Below are 24,469 nucleotides of genomic sequence, written 5' to 3'. Positions count from 1 at the left end.
ATGAGCTTAAAGTGGCACGAGTACCCGCCACCAAATTGTAGTGTTGTTTGAAAGACGCCATCCACGGCTCACCCAAATTTTGGTTTGGCTATGAGCCATATTCACTAACCAAGAATCTCCATCCACATTGAAATATACAGATCTTGAAGGGCATTCATACGAATGTAGCGGCGCCAAAAGGAAATGGAATCTCCAGTGCTTCGGATGTTAGCCGTCTGTCAGCATCACAACGAATGTCGAAACCGTCGACATCTACCACACCTCGGTCATAAGCATAGTCATCGTCGTCCGATGTTTCGATCTCCTGTTGGATGGTTCGTAGTCATCCTCGTATCACCATCGGCTCGACGCTATGATCGAGTCATCTTCAGCAACCGCTTGATTTTGTTAAAATGGGGTGCGAAGATAAGGATCAATGAGACTCAAATTACATGATAAACAAGTTAATCGACGTGGTGCATTGGTGACATACTTACTTTGTAAATCACTCGAGGGGGCAACCGTATTCGGCTTGTACCTTTTCACATGGAACACACCCACGTCCACCATTGTGAAGGTCGAAAGTCGTTGTGCACAATGTTGTTAACGATGCGAAAATCCGCCCATCGGCGTGGAAGTGGCACCCACTTGCGATCCGAGAGGCGCACTCTCCACGCGCCTTAGGCATCACCTGCCAAAGCGAATGGGAGTTCTGCTCCATGGTTCGCCACAAATTCAAGAGGAATCCTGCACCAAAATTGGGGATACACAAAGAAGTTAGAAGTTAGCTTCGCAATCGTTCTACGCTTATCGCATAAAATGAAATATGCAAAACTTACAACTCTTCCATGCTATTGTCCTCGAGAACGTTTTGAAGAAGGTTGAAGCCCAAGTAATCCAAATCACCATTATTAGCCATGCTAGAATTTGCTATTTGTTAAGTTGGAAGTGTGTGAGTTGTAGTGAACTTCAATGGGTATTTAAGATTAAAAAGAATCAGCTTTAATCTGTATTGAAAGATTTGATGTTGCTCTACACATTGCATCAAGAACTGAACGAGGAGTCATATATGACTTATAAATGCATCCACCCATATTCTTCCCTATACGCAACCTTGTGTTGAGTCTAATCCGAAACAATTGAGAATTTAAAGCATAAAAGAGGAATCGATGAGGATGTTCTTATATTTGGAAATTCTCAACCAATAAAAAATAAAATCTATTTCAACTTTATCGGTTTATATGCATTTTCGCTTGAATATATGCGGTTTATATTCAATTTTTTGCTCGATATAGCAGATTATAAATCACCCTTTATGCTCCACCATTTTACAATATCATTTAGAATAACCGTTAGAAAATATTTTCCTCATTTATAAAATTTTATATATGAACTCTTTTATATAACAAACTTTGAAAACTTAACCAAAATAATTTACAAAAGGAAATTAGGCAACAGGGATACAAAGTCGATCGCTTTATACGTATTTATAATATTTGGGTTCGGATGAGGTTTTGTAGATTATTCATAGCAGTTAAATCAACAAACTCTGTTTAGTTTGAGTTCACACAATGATACGTGTAATTAATATTCTATTAATAATTTTATTCATTGGTATAAAATGTGTCATGCAGTAATCTAATTATCTTCCACGTTTTATACAAAATAAATTGATGAGTATGCTAGTTTGGACTACATGCAATCAAGCATAGCTATTAAGACTACACGTGCGATGCATTATCATTAGTAAGCCTAATATACACAAAAGTATTTGCTTGAGTAAACATGAGTATTTATATATAATTGTTAAATGTATATGAAATTTATTAAGACTAATTAGATTTATATCAAGTGCATGTATGGTACGATCGGAAACCTCTTCCCCACCATAATCCTATAACACAGACGATTTGAGGTCGCTTGCTCTCACAATGTAGACTAGACATTTATCTACCCGTTGTAAGTGCTCAACCATCTTCCATTAATGACACTTGAGATATTAGTGTGGCTCTTGTATATAAGGTGGTCGAACTATAAGCACAAATATTGTCTACGTCCTTCATATTCTATGCAAAATGTCCCTCCAAGTTCCTCAGCATCAACCTTCTTCTACCGAGGAAATGGTGTCGTGAAATGGATACCCTTCTCCTCTCGACGTTGATCAATTTGAGGAATGGTCGGGATTGGGAGGATGGTAACGTGCCAAATGAAGTGATCTGCAATGTCCGGGAGTTATAAATTCTCCCTTTGGATCTGATCTATCGTCCGAAGAAATATCGGTTCGAGTGAAAGTGCAAGGCTCGTACACCAAATTTAAAAATTGATCCCCACGACCGTAGTTGTGTGGCATATGGAGGACAAGGTGGACCGACGACTCGTTTGGAAGGATATTTTCAAGGTATATCCAGTTATATTTTTGAATAGAATGTTGTTAGCCTTTGTATTATATGTACCAATAATGGCGGTTATATTTTTTTGTTAGTTGGATTCTACGCCGGCGCATATTATTATCTGACGAGCCGGAGATCCCTCTTCTGCCTCATTATTCGGGTTATCCGACGTCAAAATAGAGTTCCCTAATGAGGTGATAACCCTATCGACACCACGAGGTTATCGTGCTCTGATTCAGTGGTACCCGACGCACCAAGACGGGGGAACCAATATGATTCACCACCCGATTCGATGAAGTAACCTCACCGATGCCGCCGCATCTCGGTCATGTGCGCGTAAGCTTTTTGATGGTGGTCTTCCATGCTTCGATGTGGTCTCCTCTACGAGGGCTCCTACCCATTTTAAACCAGTGCAGATGGGTATGTTCTCTTCCCCTAAAGGGTCATCGTGTGCATCATGGAGTCCATGCCCGAAAGCCGTAAGCAGTCTCCGATCGACCGGATAATGTTGCATTCCAAGAGAAGCTACGTTATCGGAGGGGCATGCCCAAAGGTCTTTGTGTTATCATTGCTTTAGCTCTATTTTGCAAGGAAGTTATTGTAACACTTTTATTTCTATTGTTATGGGTAGGGGCCATCGAAGTAGTATTTGGTGTCGTTGATGTATGTTTGCTGTTCGAAGTATGTCTGTTTTGCTTGGGATGTAGGATTAATTAATATTATTTAGTTTGTGTTATGTTTAGAAATATGCCCTTGAATATTAAATACCTACAAACACAAAGCAACAACTCACTGCCATATCAACATGAAAATGACAATCCCATCATACATAAACCGCATATGGTTCGCAAATATGATAAATACATACAAAATATTATAGTTGTGGCTACACATTTACTATCATTGGGTGTAAATGCATCCTATCTCATTGAGAAATATCACTACGATTCCTCATTGTAACTAGAATGAGGAATAACATAAGGTCTTAAAACATGACACATCAATTGATGTCCTCATTACAACTAGAATGAGAATAACATAAGGTCTTAAGACATGACACAACACTTTAGTTCGACAAAAACATCACTCAAGAAACATAGTGCTATGCATCTTGTGTGTAAAGCATCCCATCAATCTCCAAAGATCAATCACAAAGGCCGACGAGCACTTCGACAATCCCCGAAAGAGGTCCATTAGCTCGGGCTCCTTCACTAGCTTCTTTGAAATATAGAACTGTTGTTTCGAGTTAGGTTCAGGAATACCTTTTAGTTGATCAAACACCTCCGACCTTTTGTACTTAGATCGAACTCGTACCAATCCCCGTCTGAAATATCTTTCAATCGCTCTGCTTGTGTCGATTGTGTACTCGTCCCATGAGAGTAAGGACGCTCTTCGATCTTATCCTCTATTTTCATTTTCTTCATAACCTTCTTCGACTTCTTGGCCCTTGCCCCGACCTACCGAGCGCCCTCGCATACCCGTACCGCCATGGACTCGTCCTCCTCCACTGCGCACTAGCTCCAGCGCGCCTCCATAACAGGTTGGCTCTCATCTACCATCTCAGGGGAGAACTCCATCGGGGAATAGTTTGTCTGAGGAATAGCTCTTCAAGTGTCATCGGGTGGGATGTATCACCATCGTGGAGGCGTCATTGAGGGCTCTTTATCTCCGTAGATTCTTCCAACTACCTCCCCAACGTCTACTTTCCATGCCCCATCAGCATGATCTTTTCCAAACACTTTTTTCCACTCTTCATATTGAGGCCAAGATTTGTTCTCATGTATTTTGCATTTCTCTTTCCGCTCGAATCGATACACCAAGACAAATTTAACATTAGTAAATGCAGTGACATTAATCAAGCTCAATGTAACAATGAAGAGCATTGCAGTGTTCATCAGTAGGTGGAATATTATACCAATATTTGATGAAGTTCAATGATGTAAAAAACCACTATGAATTTATCACAAACCTAACAATTTGTGCTCATTGCTCATCATCACATTCTATTTTGTAATCGACCGAAAACCAATACCGCTCAAGTTAAGCATGTTTCTCGAGAGAACCATAGTTCTTCCTCCAAGTTGTTAACTTTGAATAGATGTGGGGTGAGGCAAGATGTCGTCTTTGAAATTCAAGCATGATGGCCTCCCTAGCCCGCTAAGATAACCCGACGGAAGCCATTATCGGCCCTCCATCCTTTGCGCTCAACTCCTTCATCGTTGCCATTAGGATCTCTTCCTCAGTGACGACCAACACGCCTCGAACGGTCAACCTTACCTTTTTTCGTGCCCGAATCGTTGCTATCTACAAGGGGATACAAGGACAATAAACCAATAACTCACATGGAATAGTCCGTATGAAATATAAACAAGGAATGCAGCACCATTACCCTCCGTTAGGGCTACCACCTTCCTCCTATCCTACGGGTTGGGATGACATGTCAGTCCAAGATTAACGAAGGGTTTGAAAAAGATCTGATGAAAAAAAGATTATCAATTACACATACTCATTTTCCTTCACTGCATAATAAACATTCCCAATTGAACACGGAAAATCAAAAAAAACAAACGCAATAAGTAATGTTTGTAGCAACTATTTCAATATTGGTATTAGATCTAATTTGCCTAAATTGTACTCCTCCGTCCACTGAATAGGAGTCCCATTTATTTTTGGCACGGGTTTTAAGAAATGTTAAGAAAAGTGGGTGGAAGAAAGTTAGTGGAATAAGGGTCCCACTTGTATATATTAATTTTAAATGATATGTGAGTGAAAGGAGTTAGGTGGAGGTGGGACCCTAGTACCATTTATGGTAAAAGTGAACCGGACTCTTATTCGCGGACGGACTAAAATGGAAAAACGACTCCTATTCGTGACGGAGGAGTATTAAAGAATGAGAGGTAGAAAACTATGTAATGAATATGAATTCAATGAATTGAACGAATTCAACGAGTTAACTAACCGTTGTAGAGCATACACGCAGAACCAAGTCGCTTTTTGATTCGGAGTAATGGAGACCCTTCCGTCGAATGTGAGACGGATGATTGTAGAGGTTTAGGCGAGCGCGAGATTTTCATTCTCCCGCTAGTTTTATGTTTGACATAGGGTTTCAAGGACTTTTTGGCCAATACGTCAAAATTATGAGGACATTTTTGTATATTACCATATTGTATCGGTAGTTTGTGTTGGCCAAATCAAAACCTAGATATGGTAGCTGAGAAATACAACAGACAACCAAAAAGAAGTCTATCTAGTTTTTTTAAACAAGAATCATGTAGTATTGGTTTGAACAACCAATAAAAAAAATAACACCAAAGGAGCCTAACGTTAAATATAATCACGAATCATGTTTTTTTAGTCATTTTGACGAAAATGCTCAAATAGCTTGAAGGGCATTTTTGGCAATTCCTAAATTCGTTGACATATGAATTATGTCACATTTCTACATTTCTGTCAGCAGCTTCCTAAGTGATTTCCTAATAAATTATGGTACGTGATTAAAGTTTTGTCAATATTTGTACCAAAAAAATTCAAATGTCTCTCTATTTCTAGTTAGTGGTAACAATATAGTACCTATATGGCTATATCATGTCGGAAATTCATTGAGAAATAAAAATATGGAAAAGTAAAGTTATTTATGCAATAAAATCCGAATAAAAAATATTTCACCTTCAATTAAATGATACAATAGTTATTTTATTGAAAACATTGACATTTAAAATAATATTTCATTATATATCATCAAACTAATTTGTTACTCTAAGCTTAACTTTAAGTTGATTTTTATGATTGATATTTTATTGATGTAATTTTAATTTAGCTCAAACTGAAATTTTTAACGTCATATGAACATTCAATCTTTAGATATAAATTTGCATAGTTTCTTGCCATTCATGATAAAATTGAAACATGAGTAATATTTTGAAAAAATTCAAGCATGTGATATTAGCTATTTAATCCTTCAAGATTTTTTTATTAACAATAGTACTTGAAATAAGACAACGTAAACTTATAAATTAATACTGCAAAATTAGGATATTTTTATAATAAATAAAATTGATCCATAAATCAATGTAAATAAAATAAATTACGGAAAATAAACACGAAAAAATACCAGAGAATGAGTTTTATAAATAGGTTCATATTTATATTAATTAATGTTCATATTAATGCAGATAATGATAAATATGTATATTATAAAAAAATAGAAAGTGTAAATAATAACAAAATTTTAATTACGTATGAAGTACAAAAATTTATTAGAAAATTACATAAGAAGTTGCAAATATAATATAAATGACAAAATGCCCTTTAGGGTCGAGCGTATTTTTGTCCGAAAAAATATGATTCGATTATATTTAACGTCAAGAATATAATATAGTGACAAAAATGCTCTTTTAGGTCCGAGCGTATTTTGTCCAAAAAAAATATTCTGCGATTATATTTAACGTTAGATTACTTGATGTTATTTTTTTCTTTGTTAGGAGGCACTGGTATTACAGGTGCAAAAGTTAGAATCTTTCACACGATTCACACTATTATTTTGTTATATGTGTAGGAAATTGAAATATAGTTAAAGAAATTATTTGATCAAATTCTCAATTTCTCACACACTCACTGTCTCCGCCGCCGCGTCAGGCCATTCCCAGCCCTACTACCATTTCTCTACACATATACACACGCACACCACCGCCCTATTCGACGCCGGCGTGGTCCTCCTCTTCCCGGTGCGACTTCATCCGTTCTTCTTATCCTCCTACTTCAGCCTTTGAGCTTGAACCCCAGCTCCAAACCTTGTGAAATTAAGGTATCATTTCGTTCAAATATCTCCAATTGGTGATGTAATTTAATACTAGGATAGATTACATGTACTAAAAATTGAATCTTCAATCTTGATATGGATTATGTTAAAACCGGAATTTTAGGGTTCATAACTCTGAAATTGAGCTTGAACGTTTGCAATTAGGATTATGTTATGTTGTTATTATGTGTGAACAATGAGTTCATTGTAGACTGTGGAGTTATGGGTGTAAGGTGTAAGGAGTGTAAGTTCTAAAAAGAATAAGTTGAAGTTCTGCATCTCTATGCTCATGTGTATTCATCTAAATTCGTTCAGTGTTAACTGAAGATAGTACAATAAGCGCATGTTTGGTAGGATAGATAATTCATCTAGGGATGGAAATCTATGAACAATCCCTAGATGAGTTATCTACCCTACCAAACATGCTTTAAGTATAATCTTAGTAGTGTGTTAAATACACCTCTTATGTTTTTCCTTAAAAAAAAAATTGAAAAATTTATGATCTTGGAAATGATTTTAAATACTTATACAATCTGAAGCTTGAGTTAGAATCTGTTAGGGAGTCAGTTTTTATGTTGATGTGGTGATAGGATTCAAATGGGATGTTTGTAGTGTGTTGGCCGAAAATTAAGCCTTTGATACTTGGAGTTATGGGTTGAATTGAGCTCACCTTATTATTTGTTAATGGTAGTGAGTATGATTAGGCATGGAATTAAAGTGCAGTTTGAAATGGTTAGTAGGTTGATAAACTATCTTGCTTTAAAATATGGATCGATATAGATATAGATATAGATTGTCTCTTGAATGTTTTTCATTCGAGACTAAATTTCGCCAAGACCATTTTCATGTTTGTCGAATTAAAAATCTGGAAAATTGTTTTTGATGTGAATTGTCTTAGGGTGAATATAATCATATTTTTTGGTTTTCTCGTCTTATCGGTTTGCCTATGACATGTTCGACTGAATTCAGAAGAAAGTTACTGGATGTTTGTTAGATTATAGGTGGATTTATTTAAATTATTGTTTATGAGTTCTCATTGCTCAATGCAGAGTATGCCTTGAAGACCGTTGAGGTCGCTAGAATACCTCGAATGGTGTCCGCACATGTACTGAGTTTTTGGCGGTTGGGATTTTAATAGAGGTTCCTTTTTGGGCTTGCCCCTCCATTATCGTTAAAGTATCTTCTTCCATATCTGGGAGATAGTAAATCGCGTGAGGAATTAGGTATGGTGTTTCCATTGATGCGAAAGAACCTGTCTCTATTTCTGAAGCGAAAAAATCCCATACAAAACAAGTTTTTCACCACAAACCTACTCTTAAATCCTAATTGCACTAAACTCCAAGAGGTAGACCAGGTGGAAACCCAAATCACATCTCTATGTCAAAAACCCCACTCATTGGTAAATTTGCAGAATGCATGTTCTCTATTTGAGCAATCTGTGGAAATGGGTGTCGTTCCATCGGGCTCCTCCAGCGATCTTCTTTTGCAAACCCTTGTCAAGAACAAGAAGCACAATCTGGCTCTTAGTATTTATAAAAAGATGGTGTGTTCTGGGGCTTTACCAAGATATTTGTCATTATCGGCTTTGGTTGAGTGCTTGGTACATCTCTCCGCGCCCAGTTGGCTCTGGGGGCAATTGGGTTGATGTTGAAGCAAGGCTACACCATTAATCTATATATCGCCAATGTCGTGTTGAATGGCCTTTGTTGTAATGGATTTGTGGTTGATGCTGAGGAGTTTTTAGGTGAGATGGAAAGGAATCACTTGTCTCCAGATATAGTTAGCTTTAACACCTTGATAAAAGGGTTGCACCGGGAGAAGAGATTAGATGAAGCTATGAGTGTAAAGAGAAGAATGGAGTCTGCAAATATTGCTCCCAATTTGATCACATATAACATTCTGATGGATGCTCATTTGTGGCGGATCGTGTGGATGGAGCAATGATGTTGTTGGAAGAAATGAGGATGAAAGGGTTGGAACCTGATGTTTTCTTCTATGACACACTTATAAATGGTTTTTGCCATAAAGGTGATGTTGGTAGAGCGAGTGAGATTTTGAATCTTATGTTAGATAAAGGACTTTCTCCGGATAGAGTTTCTTACACTTGCTTGATGCGTGGTTTCTGCCAGAAGGGGAATCTAAAGGAAGTGAAGCGCTTGTTCAATGAAATGTTAAAAAATGGCATCCGCCCTGATGCTGTTACGTTTGGAAGTATAATTGGCGGGCTTTGCCAAGTTGGGAATGTGGAGAAAGCCGTGGAGATGTTTAACTTTATGTTGGACAAGGGAGAAGAGCCAAGTAATACAATATTTAACATTCTAATTGATGGATTATGCAAGGCAGGACATTTCAGTGATGCTTTTAAGATTCTGGAAGTGATGGTAGAGAAGCAAAAGAATCCTGATATTGTAACTTACAATACAGTATTAAGAGGCCTATGTGAAGTTGGGAAGATTGATGCCGCCATGAAACTTTATAAATCTATGGCATCAAACACAAATCATGTTGAGTCTGATTCTTGGACTATCTGTACCCTAGTTAAAGGGCTGTGCACGGAAGGCCATCTTGGAGAGGCAGAACAAATTATTCGTGACATGGTTAAACAGAATAAGCTAACTGATGTTGCACCCTACACTGTGCTAATTGGAGCTTATCTGAAGGAAGGAAAGGTTCAGAAAGCATTAATCACCTGGAAGAGAATTTTACAGTCGGGGTCCATTCCCGATTCAAGGTCTTATAGTGCTCTTATAAATGGTTTATGCAAATGTAGCCGGATGAACATTGCAAAAGGTATTTTTAACAAAATGAGAACCTCGGGTCCCAGTCCTACCTCGTTTGACTACAACTTGTTGATGGCCGCCTTATGTAGGGAGGGTAGTTTGGACCAAGCTGGAGCTTTGTTTAGAGATATGGTTGGTGGTAGTTGTGAACCAGATGTTGTCTCATTCAACATAATGATCGAGTCCTCCATAAAAGCAGGGAATATTGAGTTTGCCAATGAGCTAGTGGGTGATATGCAGCGTAAGGGTCTGCGTCCTGATGCATTGACGTTTTCTGTTTTGATTAACAGCTTTTGAAACTAAGGATGATGGCAGAAGCCAAAACATTGTTTGAAAAGATGAAAGCAGCTGGCTTCCTGCCACATTCCGTTGTTTATGATTCTTTGCTCAAAGGCTTGAAGGCAGTGGGCAATGCAGAAGAAATAATCAATTTGATCCAGGAAATGGCCGAAGCAGGTGTTGCTCTTGATGATGAACTGACTTCTACTATATTGACGTGCATATGCGATTTACCTGAAGGCCATAATATATCACAGCTTCTACCAAGTTTTACTAGAAAGAATATAGATGGTGGTAGCATCCCGTCCGACGAGTTGTTAAGGAGTCTCCAAAATGTCTTTCCCATGCTTCAAACTTCAATACCCTCTTGAATGTGATGCTTCCGGACTCAGGTACACTCCGTTTATTACTACTATTTGTAATCTGCATATTGAATGTCTAAATTAAAAACGACCTTTCTAGATCATCGAGGGATACTTAACAAGGACTGGGCAAGAACCCGGCAGTTGTCAAGAACGAGACGTTGCTAGTGAGCCCTTTTCTTCCTCCTCCACCGTCATCCAAGAATCCGTTAAGTTAAAAATCTTCCAGGGTCGATTATCTCCGCAGCGACACGTATGAGGCAGAATGATCTCCTAAAGCATCGGGATTTGCAAGTACTCCGGTGCCAGCTCATTCAAGCAACCAGAAGTCGACTCCTCCCCAAATCCAACAGTGTCTTCCTCTCCCCCTGATGATTTCATTTAACGAACCTGCCCCTGCAAGCAAATCAGCTGAAAATTTGTCTGCTGTTCCTTGGGATGTTCCACCAGGCAACCTTCTGCCTTCACCTTCCAGGTACAGCCAGGGACAACAGTTTTTTGAGCAAGGCCGGACTCCTGGTGGCGGATCATGCTGTTCGTATGCTAGTCTAGCTGGGCAAACCCTGCATCTCTCGATCAAACACCAGCTCCTCTTCATAGACCCCGTTGATTTTGCCAAGGCCAAGTTGTCGTCGCCCAAACTGAACTGGTTTTGTTAGTATAACACAACATTACATTTCTCTGTGGTTTGCAGCTTGCTAGTTTAATTGTATAGCTCTTGATATACATTATTTTATAGTTTCATTTTTTCGAAGCTAGGTTCAAGCACCAACATAAATCCATTTTTTGTCCCAATTAAGAATTCAACATTTTGTAATCATAATAAATGAACTACGTATTTTCTTTTAGGAATACTCATTTTCTTTAGGAAGACTCACTTTCTTGGAACCGCGCAAAATTCTCAAAAGGGGCTTAAGTCTTTGCATCTTGAATACCTGAATTCTGATTTCTTTTTTTTATAATTGTTTTATAAAAAAAATCACTTTAACTAGCCTTTTTTTGTATGTATTTCTTTTCATAAAATATTGCAATTGGCACTTAATTATCTTTTCATAATAGTAATTTTTAGCTAGCATAGGAAATAAATAATTTTACTTTTGCAATTTACAATGTGTATTTAATTTTTTATTAAAAAGAAGTCATTCTTCACTACTGCCCAATCATAATAGGAATGGCATCCTATGCAAATGTGAAGAATGCCTCGGAGTGAATCTTGCCGTGGCCTATATGACTATATCTGGGGCTAGTGAAGAGGCATTTGTGTATAAGATGCGGCAACTTGCAAGTGAAACATTATTCACCGTATCCGGTTACTTCTTCTAATCACCGACGGAAATGAAAATAAGTATACTTGAGACTAGTGAAGAGGCATTTGTATGTATTTTCCTTTCTTATTTTCCCTACTCCCATAATAAGTGAGACTCTATTTCTTTTTAGGTCGTCCCCTATAAGGCGTGAATTTTCTTTTATAGCAAAAAATAAGAAATATGTATTTCTCTTACTTTTTCACTCTACTTTTTTTTCATTCTTTAAAAATTTGGCTCAAAGAAATATCTCACATCTAATGGAAAGGATGAAGTATTATTAAAACCCATTCGGGCTTATAAGACTACTCCCTTTGGTCCAAGATAATGAGTCATATTTTCTTTTATCTCAAAATAGTGAGTCGTATATAAAAAAATGTAAATTTAAACTCTTTTCTTACTATACTCTTTTTGGGTTCTCTTATTTTATTTTATTTCTTACTTTATTCTATCTATTTAAATTTTTAATAAATCAATTTTCGATGGACACAAAGTAATTAAGAACTTGGGACTTGACACTCTAGTGCACACTGCATCACTTCACGCCGCCGCCGAGCTTCGATAGAAATAATCATCAAGTCACACCGCCGAACTACCCTCCTATATTCAATGATTCAAAAATGGACCTTTCACTCTTCATGCCTCTTCTTTATATACTCAACACCAATCATCCTTCTCTATGATAGTAAACACCAAATTGAAAAGGAGGCCCAAGTGGAAACGCAGCTAAAGCTATGAGTAGCAGCAACGAGGGAACGTCGGAGTCTGACAATGAGTCGCAGAAATTTCCAATCCTCAACCGCCGGTTAGCACCTTACATTCAAATCATTTCTTCTCTTTGCACTAATTTAATCATCAAATGTGAAATAGCGATACACAACTATTGTGTTTGTTGAGGAGAATCTTTGTTGCACTCAACATGCTCTACTAAATGACTAAATGCTTTCAGTTCAGTTTGTTACTTATTTAAACTAAAACTGAGACCTAATTGCATTGAACTACTTTTGCATTATCTGACAGTGTTGCTGCTATTTTAATCTAAGTTAGTAGTAGGGAGTAATATGTTACTATCCCTTGATTTTGTAGGCTAATTATAGTTGGAAGGGACCTTCATTGCTGCGTAAAGGTTGTGGCGTCAAGCTTTATACGCAAGGGCTACAAAAGTTAGCTGAAAAGATTCCAAAAATTTTGAAAAAATTTGGCGGTGATGATCAAGTGGAGCGGTTTAAATCAGGGGTTCTTGGCCGCTTGCTTGACATTAGACGGGCTGTAATTCAACAATGCCGTTGTATTACCTTGTCGCCCGACAGTTAGAGGGCGATATACCTAAAGACGAACAATTCGGTTCACACCAAAGGAATATGCCATGATCACCGGGCTCAACTTTGGGCCCTCTGATTTTGATCCGTATGCATCCACCCTTCAAATACCTAGAAGCAGTATTTACTATACATGTTTCGATGGTAAGGCTGCAAAATTAGAACAGTTGAAGAAGAAATTCCTTAACAAAGAGCTTGGCAGCGACGTTCAAAACTATTTCAGGGCTGCAAACTTGCTAGTGTACTATGACTGCCTCTTTGTCGTTCTGACGATGTTTACGTAGATGACTGGGCGTGGGCGCTAGTCGAGGACACTGAGGCATGGAACCGGTTCCCATGGGGCGCGTATACTTATGGTGTATTGTGTCACAACATAGAGAGACCATATTTGTAGAGGGTAACTTCAAGGTACCATTTTACGGCCCGGTCTGGGCTTTCCAGATTTGGTCGTATGAGGCCATTCCCGCACTAGGCAAGAACTGTGGAGTCCAAGACAGAAAAGATATATTGCCTCGGTGTTTAAGGTGGAGCTCAAAGCTAGGCAAAAGAATCGATTATAAGTACTTCTTCGACGATCCGAGGTACTTTCTATTTTATTTTATTACTTCATATTATTTGAAACAGATTATATGATTGCACTTTTATTATATTTCTGCAGTTGAAAATATCTCCCTTGGCACCGACGGATGAAGAGCTGGTAATGCCTTATATGAAATTCATTGGCAACGATCTTGACGAGATGTTTAATGTGAGATACAAGCCTCTCCACGAGGTTCGAGGTATAGGAAGAGGAAGACAATTGCAGGGGCAGAGTCGTTGAAGCGTCGTCGATGGGAGAGAACTTTATCCAGTGATACGGATGAGACAGGGCACTCTGACTCTGAGCACGGAGCAAGAGAGAAGTGAAGCAAATGATCATGGGACACTCAGGGCAGCCAAACACTCAGGGTGAAGATATAGAGAGCCGAATCAGGACAGTTTTGTTTGATGATTCTCCTACTGGCTTTCTTGCTCTACTCGCTCAGAAGATTGGTGACCGGTTCGAACATATGCAGCATGAGCAGTCCGCTCTGCTTGATAAGAAGATCGATGATCGGATCAACCAGTGGTTTCAACGTAGGCAGCATGAGCAGTCCGCTTCCCACCACTCTGCACGCGATGAACTCCGCATCCCTACTGAAACTAAGTTGGATGCTGACTCGACTGATCGGAGGGTGCATGACGAAGTCCACATCCCTACTGACACTAAGCTGGATGCTGACTCGACTGATCGGAGGGGGCGGATGAAGTCCACATCCCTGTTGAAACTAGGCTGGATGCTGACTCAACTGATCAGAGGGGGCGTGACATCCCTATTGAAACTAAGCTGGAGGTTGAGTCGACTGATCGGAGGGGGCATTAGCATCATCTGGGTGTGATGTGGTTGACATCTCGAGTGATGAAAGTGAGTTTGATGTTAACTCTACTGATGATGAGAGTGAAGCATCATTCTTTGTCAAGAAATCAGCAGCAGTCCACTTCGCTAGTGATGAAAATAGGTGTGCAGCTTGCTCAAGCATGAAAGTAGAACCTGTGGTATTCTTTCAGATGAAGAAGATGAAGAAGAAAAATGAGAAAGAGAAGAAGATTAAAGTGGAGGCTCATTCCTAGCGCGATAAAGAAAATTTGGCTTGGTTTTTCAGTTTTTTTCGGTACGGTTAAGTATTTATTTTGGATGTTTGGATCAGAAGAACAAAAGCCGAATTATATAAATATTACTCCTATTTGGGTTTTATGAAGACCGTGATTAATTAGATTCTTACAAGTTACTACAACTCTACAAGTTAATGCTCTCGAAAAAAATTGCATAATTCAAATAAAAACATTTTGAACAAATTTACGTATCCTATTCGATATGGAAGTCATAAACACTGTTGAGTAGAAAGCAATGCATTGAAAAATTTACTTTTGAATACTACTTATACAGTATACTTCCTCCATTATATAAAAATACATATATTTTAGAAAGTACAAGTAAGAAAGATAGAAAAAATATAATTATAACTGCTAGTAGATAGCGGAGTCCACTTTATAAGTTACCAAAAATAGATTATAAATATTTTTATGTGATTCCCCAAATGAAAATGTCCCTTATTTTTAATGGAACAGAGGTAATATCATAAAATATAATCTCCTACAAATTCAAAAATTCTATTTTTGGTATTAATTAATTAAAAAAAATAGATTTGTATAAATAAAATTCATTTTTTTATAATTTAAAATTAGAAATTGGACATAAATGTAATTTCTTGTTCACGTTACTTCACGAGCGATTGGTGGCGAGTGGCGTGACAAGCCCTCCTTGGCTTGATGTCGTGAGACTTTTCCCGTCACCCCACCTACATGAGCGATGAATCCGTTTAGCGAGGACAAGGCCAACACCGAGCCTCGCAGTTGTGGATGCCCTAAAAACGAACAAGAAATGATGCAAGACAAAGAGAGAATATACAGAGGGCAATTCCGTCATATCAGCAGCTCCATGGTCCATGGAGGAAGAAAACCGCCAGCGGTATAAACATTTGAATTCAAATCAGAAACGGTGAAAAAGCAATTCAATTTCAAAAACTTCACTCTTTCAGACACACTCGCTCACCAAAGCAACCAACAATGGATTCTAGAAAACGGAAACCCAATCTCAAACATTCTTCTCCGCTGCCGAATCCCCCATCTTCTTCAATTTTCAGAGACATTTCAAACCTCAAAACCCTCTACAGCCCTCGAAACGCCCCAATTTCCCTAATTCCCCGCATTTCTTCTCCGCTTTGAAAAATACCCCTCATCCTCTCTGCGCCGCTGCCCCAGAACGTCGGCGTTGAAATCGAAGGCGGCGCGCAGATTGAAGGCGTTTGAATCCGAGCAATGCAAGTCTGCGCGGATTGCTCAGAGTGAAAAGGGAAAAAATCGCTGAGATCACTTGCGAGGTCGCTCACTGTATGGCTCAATTTTCTGTTCGAAAACCCTAGCTCGTGTGGGTGTGATCCGTCTCTTTTAGGCGGTGAGGAAAAGGAAGCAGTTGTGAATAATGGGAAAGAGAGAGTTTGCAGGGCCGTGCGGTGGGAGTTGATGGGCCGTGGAGGGGCCCGAAGAGGCAGAGGGATTCGCTCTGGAGAGGGGAGGGGAATGGCGAGTCTGCGAAAAATGGTTTCCCGAATTCTATGTTTTCTGGATTGAGGGCTTCGTTGCAGGAGATATGTAGCTTTGACGACTTGAAGGAGAGAATGAGGATGTATTTGAGTTTGGGTGGTTGCAAAGAGATTTTCGAAGCCATGACTCAAGTAACAAAGGTGTGATTCTCATTTTCCTCTCGATGAGATTTTGGAAATTTGAGTTGCACTCAACTTTTTGCCATATCTGACAAAATAAAAGTTTATTTTTTAAGTTCAACTGTTCACATCACTCCATTTTTGAAAAATGTTTCGGTTTCATAGTTTAACTCTTGCCTAAATGACATAATATATATGTGCTAAATAATATTTTGTTAACTAGGAGGATTGTGATCATCCCAATGTTTATCAAATTTAAATGTTACAATGCCTCCTATAGGATAATAATTCATGCTGGGAACTTGGCCATTTGCTGGTATTTGGAGTTTTTGGTTTTACAATCAAGAATTGACCAGTTCTTGTTATGGTTTTGTGCCTCATTTCAACTGACGTCTTTCACACTGATTATGGTATTCTTGCATGATCACTTGAAAACCTTTTGGCTTAATTTTCAGAACATAGACGATGGGCGACTGAAAATGAGGGCAAGTTGCCCCATAATGAGTGATGTCGGAATGAAGGAGAAAGCCATGAGATATCTCATGTCTTATAACCCTATCTGGCTTCGAATTGGTCTATACATAATCTTGGGTGGTGACTCCTTGTTGCCAAATGATAATGTCAATTCTGAGCCAGAAAATGCATTCCTAAGGATGGTTCTCGAAAAGCAATTTTTCTCGATGCTGGACTGGCTAAAGCTCATGCTTACAACAAGCAGGTTGAGGGTTTATACAGGCCGGGTTACTATGAAAAACTGGGGAATGTAATTTTGAAGAGATTCTTGCTCCTTGTTATTATATTGACAGAGCCAAGTGCCAAACAAGTCTTCCTCTTAAATATGGAATTGATGGATTGGATGGTGGGTCGCCTCCAATGTTTACTTTAAAATCTGCTATCAAATCAAGCCGTCAACTGGTTGTTGGTAATTTCTCTTGTTCATATTGTGCATATGTTTGGATTTGTGTTGCTTATTAAGTTATTATTGTTCTTACTAGTTATGCACAACTTGACTTATGTTCTCTCTCCTCAAACTAGACTTTCTCTCGTCTGATGTGATGCATGGGGAAGGAAGTGTTGTAGCACATCTTGCGATTGTTGGATATAATGTCACATACCAGCAAGTAAGAAACTTGGACAATTTTCTTCTGACAATTTATACAAGGAAGTTATCTACAACTATCTTCTTTGATATTTTATGTAATTGTTTTTAATTTTGTTTCAAACTTTCCTTCCATACTACAGAATCCTTTGGTCGAGTATGACTTCAGAATATCTAATTTATTTGAAGATCTCTGTGATGGCATCAGGCTTTGCAGAGCCACGAGTCTCCTAAGACGTGATTCCTCCATTCTCACGGTCTGCTGGATGTAGAGACTGTTTAGTTTGTTCAAGTTGTTTTCTGCTTGATATAATCATGTGCTTAACAGTAAATTCATGCGTTGACAGAAAGTGGTGGTTCCATCTGACACACAAAAAGAACCTGTTTAACTGTGGTATTGCACTGAAATATCTGAGGGAAGCTGGTGTATCCTTACTTGATGAAGATGGAACAGAAGTTATGGAAGAGGATGTAGTTAGTGGTGACAAGGAGCTTACACTTTCCTTGCTGTGGAACATGTTTGTCAACCTACAGGTGGGTGGTGATTTTTTCTTATGTACATCTTCAGTCTCCTGTTTGGTCTTTTTACATTGGTTCAAATATTTCAACTTGTCATTATTGTATAGTTTGAATAATTTAATGGGAAGATATGCTGCTGTGATGTTTGATACTCAACTCGATGAAGAGATTTGCTGATTCAACCTCTTATATATTTTGCAGTTGCCTCTGTTGATCAACAAATCACTTATATCAGAAGAAATTTCAAATATTAGAGGAGTTGTGGTACGTCAATTATGCTATGACTGTTTTTAATGCTTGTAAGGAATATCTCTATACAGTACATAAACCTTTCATATTAGTAGTATTAAACTTGTGTATATTTGTCCTATGTCGGAGTTTTATAGAAGAGCTTAATAACCATTACATTTTTAGAGTTCAATGTCTAATTAATGTTTGCAATGCTATCTGCAGGATCATTCGATCGCCCAGACACCCTTGGATTTGCTACTTAACTGGATTCAGGTGTTTTGATATACCTTTCTTAAGCTTTTTCTGATGGTTCACTCACTTGAGTGCTTTACAAAATAATGTTTATTAGTTTGTTCTTTCTGGAAAGGAGCAAGCCAAGTGAAAAGTTGAGAACATATCAGGACTTAAAGCAAGTGTTTGGACTGGGCTGAGAGATCCTTTAGTTTTGCATGTAAAATTTAAGGTTATCGAATTCGAAGGGAATAAAATGGACAATGTAGGCTGAATAATTTGGCTAAGATTATTAGCTTGGCAGCTTGGCTTGAATTTTTTGTTGTGTATAGGATAATGGGTTAGAGAATTATGGGAGGAGAGTAAGCACATAAGCTCATATGCACCATTTTCCTTGCATGTTTTCCTTAGTAATTTGACAGGTTTCTAACCTACAAGAGAATGTACTTATTTCTTCAGGCAGTTTGTGCAACTTATGAACTCAAAGTTGAAAGTCACTCTTCCTTACTGGATGGAAAAGCCATGTGGTGTTTGCTTGATTTCTACTTTCGCAAAGAGCATGACTGTTCATGTTCCTTTAAGGTAAGTTGCCTACATTTCCTTGTTCCTGTGATTTGGTCAGATCAAACTTAATCCACTATGGTTTCCAGGATCCATGTGGAACGAAGAATGAAGTTTCTATCATGTCAGCAATTGAATACACAGATGCAGTTCACAACTTCATATTGTCTCAAAAATTAACATCTTTGTTAGGGGAACTTTCCAGAGGTAATGCTGCTAACTTTCAATTTTTAGTACCATGCACTATTGGATATGGCAATCTACCAAGTGATCTTTTAGCATGATTATAGGTTGAAAGTGTCTCTAAATATCTCTAATGTATGGTAAAGTTGATATTGCTTATGCATCATCTTGTTGACTAATGTTGATGAGACTACCACCCAGGTTTTACAAGTGAGTGACATATTAGAACATAATGGGGCATCCAGCGGGAAGAGTGTAATCATCCTTCTGGTGTTTCTCTCAATTCAGTTACTCGTGAAGAGAAACATGGTAACATTTTGAATCACATTGCTCTTTATAACCTTACTAGTTGGCATCTGTAGCTCATTTGACATTTGCTCTTCTTTCAGGACAAGTTAAATTTTCATAAACTGCTGGGCTTTGGTTGCCAGAATTCTGTCAGCAGTCAATTAATTTCAGAGTGGAGTGATGAAAAAGGTTTTGTTTGACTTGCCTCATATTTTTGGAATATTAATCAAAGTTGATAGCAGCATGATCAATATGATAAAGAATTCTTAAATCTTTTTAGAGACATAGATTCAGAGAAATAACTTGACTAAGAATATGATATTCTCAGTATAAAAGGGAATTAATTACAAATAGTTTCTTTCTTAGTTCAGTCAACACTAAGTATCTTTTAAACACTTCCTCTCATAAGTCATGAGTTTGATGTTTCATGGAGTCATTCTAAAATTTCGCTAGCTACTTTTTCTTGTTCAATTTGATTATAAAGTGATGGCCATCCAGAATGAAATCTTCTTGCTTCGTCATCAGTTGTCCAACTACAAACTTGTGCAATTATGAGAATATATGGCCTATGAACAGAACTTTATAACTTCACCAGTTTCTCATGTCCAATGCACTTGTCGGTGCAGATTCTAAAAGAGATTTCAAAGCTATCATAACTTGGTGGCAAGATATGGCTCAACAGAACGGCAAATGCAGCTTAACCGTCAAAAGGGACAATGCTGTTCAAAGATGACATTTTCCACCAACATTTTTAATTTTTATGTCTATTGATGTGTTGTTTATAGTGTGCTATTTATATGAGAATCCAGTATTATTTTTTCCTGGAAAATTCTCAATTAAACAATTATTATCGTTGTCAATTCTAAGAAATCCAATTAGCTTTAATATGATTGCAAGAAGCACAATATCCTTTCAGTTTATTTGTAATGGTTTTGATTTATTTGGTTTCTCAAACATTTATCAAGTTGCATAATGCATACTCCATCTCTACCAAAACCATTCCAACTTAATTGAAATAAGAAGAATGAAGTTCATGATCTCTCCTCTTAGATCTGATTTTTGCAAAGTAATCCATCATATTATCCCGACCGCCAGTTTTTTTTTTTTTTTCTTTCAGAGAAAGCGAATGCTGCAACAATCATACAATCTCACTATAGACGATTGGTGGAACATCGAAATTATATGAGGATTACAAATGCAGCTCTAGTCTTGCACAGTTTCATTTTGGCCTGGCTATCAGTGAAGAAGAACAAATCTGGATTGGAGCTTGTTGCAAGGAGTAAGCTAGGATCATCATCTTGTCAGTATTTCTTCTGAGCAAATACTCCATATGTTTTTGATTTTTCCTTATTTATACGTTATCTGATCTGTACTAATAATACAGCTAGGAGGAGGCACTTGGAAAAGTTTGGCATTTATGCTACACTTATGGCGGACAGACACCACTTTGTAAACTTGAGAAGGTCTGCTATAGTCATTCAGCAGGCCGTAAGGGTGTGGCTTGGTCAGAGTCACTATAGAGCAAGGACCATTTGTAATGAAGCAGACAATCTCCGGACAACAGCCGCACTCACAATTCAGAATTTCTGGAAATATTACATGATTAGAAGATCCGTGCATGGTCAACACATTGCTGCGACCAAAATCCAGAGTCATTATCGTGGTTGGTTGATGAGAGAGTGTTTTGCGCACAAGAAGCAAGCAATAGTAGCAATCCAGAGTTCTTGGAAAGGCTACATCATCAAAAATTCTATCCGAAGAGCAGCACCTCGCTGCAACCAACATTCAGATTCATTATCGTGGTTGGTTGATGAGAAAGAATTTTGCATGCAAGAAGCAAGCAATAAGGGTGATTCAGAATTATTGGAAAAACTATATCGTCAACAAATCTATCCAACATCAGTGTGTTGCTGCAACTAAAATCCAGAGTCATTATCGTAGTTGGTTGATGAGAAGGAGTTACACATGCAAGATTCAAGCAGTAACAACAATTCAGAATTTTGGAAAGACTATATTGTCAACAAAGCAATCCGAACTCAGCACATTGCAGCAACAAAAATCCAGAGTCAGTACCGTAGTTGGTTGGAAAGAAAAAGTTTTGCATGCAAAAACGAGCCATAAGAACTATTCAAAGAACGTTCCAATGTTTGAAGAGTAGAAGGGAGTTTCTGATGCACAGGAAGGAAAATGTGTCAGCTATCATCATTCAATCTCATTTTCGTGGATGGATGGCTCGTAGAGAAGTTCGGAGACAAAATATTTTTTTGTTAGGATGCAAGTAAGCTTCTTTTGCTAATCTCTACAAACACCTTGGTCTCTTGTTGCTTATCATTTTCACATCCGGTGCCTAAATCTAAATGCTAGTGTTTCACATTTAGGAAAATTACTTTTAAAATGAAATATCGTAGTTTGTTTGATTTATTATGGTTAAAATGCTTGTGTTTCAGATTTAAGAAGATGACTCTTAAAAGTAAAATATCATAGTAATTTGTTTGATTTATAATGATTAACATGCTAGTATGAAAAAAACATTGTTTTCCATTCATATGAGTTGTATCTGTAAGAGTTGTCATTTATTTATGCTGGCCAGAGCTTCTGCCGAGGTTGGATACAAAGAAAAATTTACAGCTTCAGAAGGATGCTGCTATAAGGATTCAAAGTGCTTTCAATCGCATGAATTTCCGTCGGTCATTCATCTCACAGAGGCTTGCTGCGATTGATATTCAGCGTTATATCAGAGGACATGTCACCAGGAGAAGACTTCTAGGTAATAAAAGTTCTGTTGGAGCCGTTTGCTATCTGAATTTTCTTGGTTTTAACCCCAACCATCTTGAATATGCTTCAATGCAGGAGCTTCCTGTTCTATAAGGTCCAAGGAGGACATACTCCTTCAATCAGCATTGAAGTTGCAGAGATGGTGGCGACATATCCTGCTGGTTAGAGTCAAACAAAGCCCGCAATTGTAGCCCAAAAAGTATGTCCGTAGATGGATGGCAAGGAAAATGGCTAAAAGAAAAGCAGCAAGCGGTTATGATTCAAGTGAGTCTACACTGGACTTTCATTTTGGCATGCTTCATTATGCTTTGTTGAGTGCAGATGAATGGACGTTGCAGAGTTTATGCTTTGTTAACAGTTAACACAGCTTTGGTTCCTCTTTTTAAATGAATTGAAAGTTATGCTCTCATTTTTTTTTGTGTCCATGTAAAAAAACATGATCCGTTTGTGCCATCTCATTCGCTTCAACTAACCTTGAATTCTCATCGTTGGCAGTCATACTGGAAGGGATATCTTGCCCGGAAAGAGGCAAAAGGCCAGCTGCTGGACTTGCGATTGAGAATGCAAAAATCTGCTGCAAATGTAGATGATAGCAGGCGCTAATAAACAGGCTTGTTTCAGCAATATCAGAACTTCTTAATATGAGGAGTGTCAGTGGCATTTTGCACACATGTGAAATTCTGGGTATGAGTTTTGAACGTCTCATTTATGCATAATAAGCTGTCCATAGCACATAGATGATATAAATTCCACTAATCCTGGTGTGCTTTTAACAGACATGGCCACAGAATTATCAGAGAAATGCTGTGAAGAGCTAGTCGCTGCTGGTGCCATCGCCACTTTGCTTAAGCTAAATTTGCTCTGTCAGCCGGGGCATACCAGATCAGCAAGTTCTCAAGCATGCCCCTCTACTCTCAGAAATCTTGCGCGTATCCATCCCTTGCCCACGTACTGGTCGAGAGCCATGGATGTGTGGAAACTGTTTTTCTGGAGTTTCTAAAGTGCGTTGTCATTCTCTGAACCTATTAGTACAGACTGGTAATGCTCATTTTGTCACAGTATTAATATTGGTCTTTTTTTCTCCTGCAATCATTTTCCTCTTCAGAAACAAAGAAGAGGGGTATTTCATTGCTTCTGAGTTGTTAAAGCGGATATGCAAAACTGAAAATGGCCCAAGCTATTCGGAAGTCATCGGCTATTTTGAAGAGGTTGAACAACCTTGCTGAAGAACTGACAAGGAAGGCAGGAAATGACAAGAGGTAAGAAAAGATCAGCAGCAAGTTTAAACTGAAAATTTTCTTTTAATGATGTTTATGCAATAAATGCAGGAAATGGAAGAATTTGCCATCTAGAGAAAATGAAGAGAGAAGATTGAAAGAGGTTGTTGAGCTACTGAAACTCATCAAGGTTGGGGCAAGAAGGTGATTGTTACACTATTTCTTTGCTTTTTTTAGGTGTATATATATATCTTGTGATTTTAGTTCTTTGAGTGTTGGCATACTTGCCAATGTTATCATTGTGTACTTGATTTGGATTTTTGCCCAAATTGTCATGTTTCTATCATGGAAGCTTTCCCTTTTTAGAGCACGGATCTTCGACACATTTTAGGTAATGTTTGCAAGCTTATATAAAATGTGGATATAGTTTGATATTTTAATATAAACAAGGAAAAACTAAAAAAGGAAGTAAAATTGAAAATTTTGATCTAAAAGAACTCACAGACGTGCTCTGAAATAGGCTCTTATTTAATTTATTTATTGATAATAAAGATTAAAGATGGCATTGTCATTTGTCACTATATATCCGACTTAGCAGTTGTTTTAACAAAAATTGTGCAAGTATTTATATGCAACAAAAAAGTGCAACAAACATATTTTTGAACCCATTAAATATCTGAGTTAGTAGCTGTTTTAACAAAAACACCATTGAGATTAATATGCATATTTTTAAAATCAAGCAGCAGTTGAAGCAAGATTATTATATAGTAATTAAAGAGAAAAATAAATACTAATGAGTTCATGGCAGCAATATTTCTTGCATGAATTAACAATTTTGATTATCCTAATTTC

At 37.9% G+C, this 24,469-nt stretch overlaps 1 protein-coding gene and 1 pseudogene across 1 annotated transcript; both read left to right on the top strand.

Moving 5' to 3' along the window:
• The first annotated feature begins 6,956 nt into the window (after positions 1-6,956).
• LOC125198123 (pentatricopeptide repeat-containing protein At4g28010-like) lies at positions 6,957-10,924 on the top strand. Its single transcript, XM_048096561.1, is given in 6 exon segments — positions 6,957-7,173; positions 8,217-8,783; positions 8,786-9,076; positions 9,079-10,233; positions 10,236-10,618; positions 10,689-10,924. Coding segments are annotated over 4 exon segments (2,199 nt in total). The 5' UTR covers positions 6,957-7,173; positions 8,217-8,392; the 3' UTR covers positions 10,598-10,618; positions 10,689-10,924.
• Positions 10,925-15,600: 4,676 nt separating this feature from the next.
• On the top strand, positions 15,601-23,982 carry LOC125198120 (annotated as a pseudogene).
• The last annotated feature ends 487 nt before the right edge of the window (positions 23,983-24,469 follow it).

This window comes from Salvia hispanica, unplaced genomic scaffold (assembly GCF_023119035.1).
Source record: "Salvia hispanica cultivar TCC Black 2014 unplaced genomic scaffold, UniMelb_Shisp_WGS_1.0 HiC_scaffold_1219, whole genome shotgun sequence".
Taxonomy (NCBI): domain Eukaryota; kingdom Viridiplantae; phylum Streptophyta; class Magnoliopsida; order Lamiales; family Lamiaceae; genus Salvia; species Salvia hispanica.
Note: the sequence above shows the minus strand (reverse complement) of the source record. Positions and strands in the feature narration are given on the sequence as shown.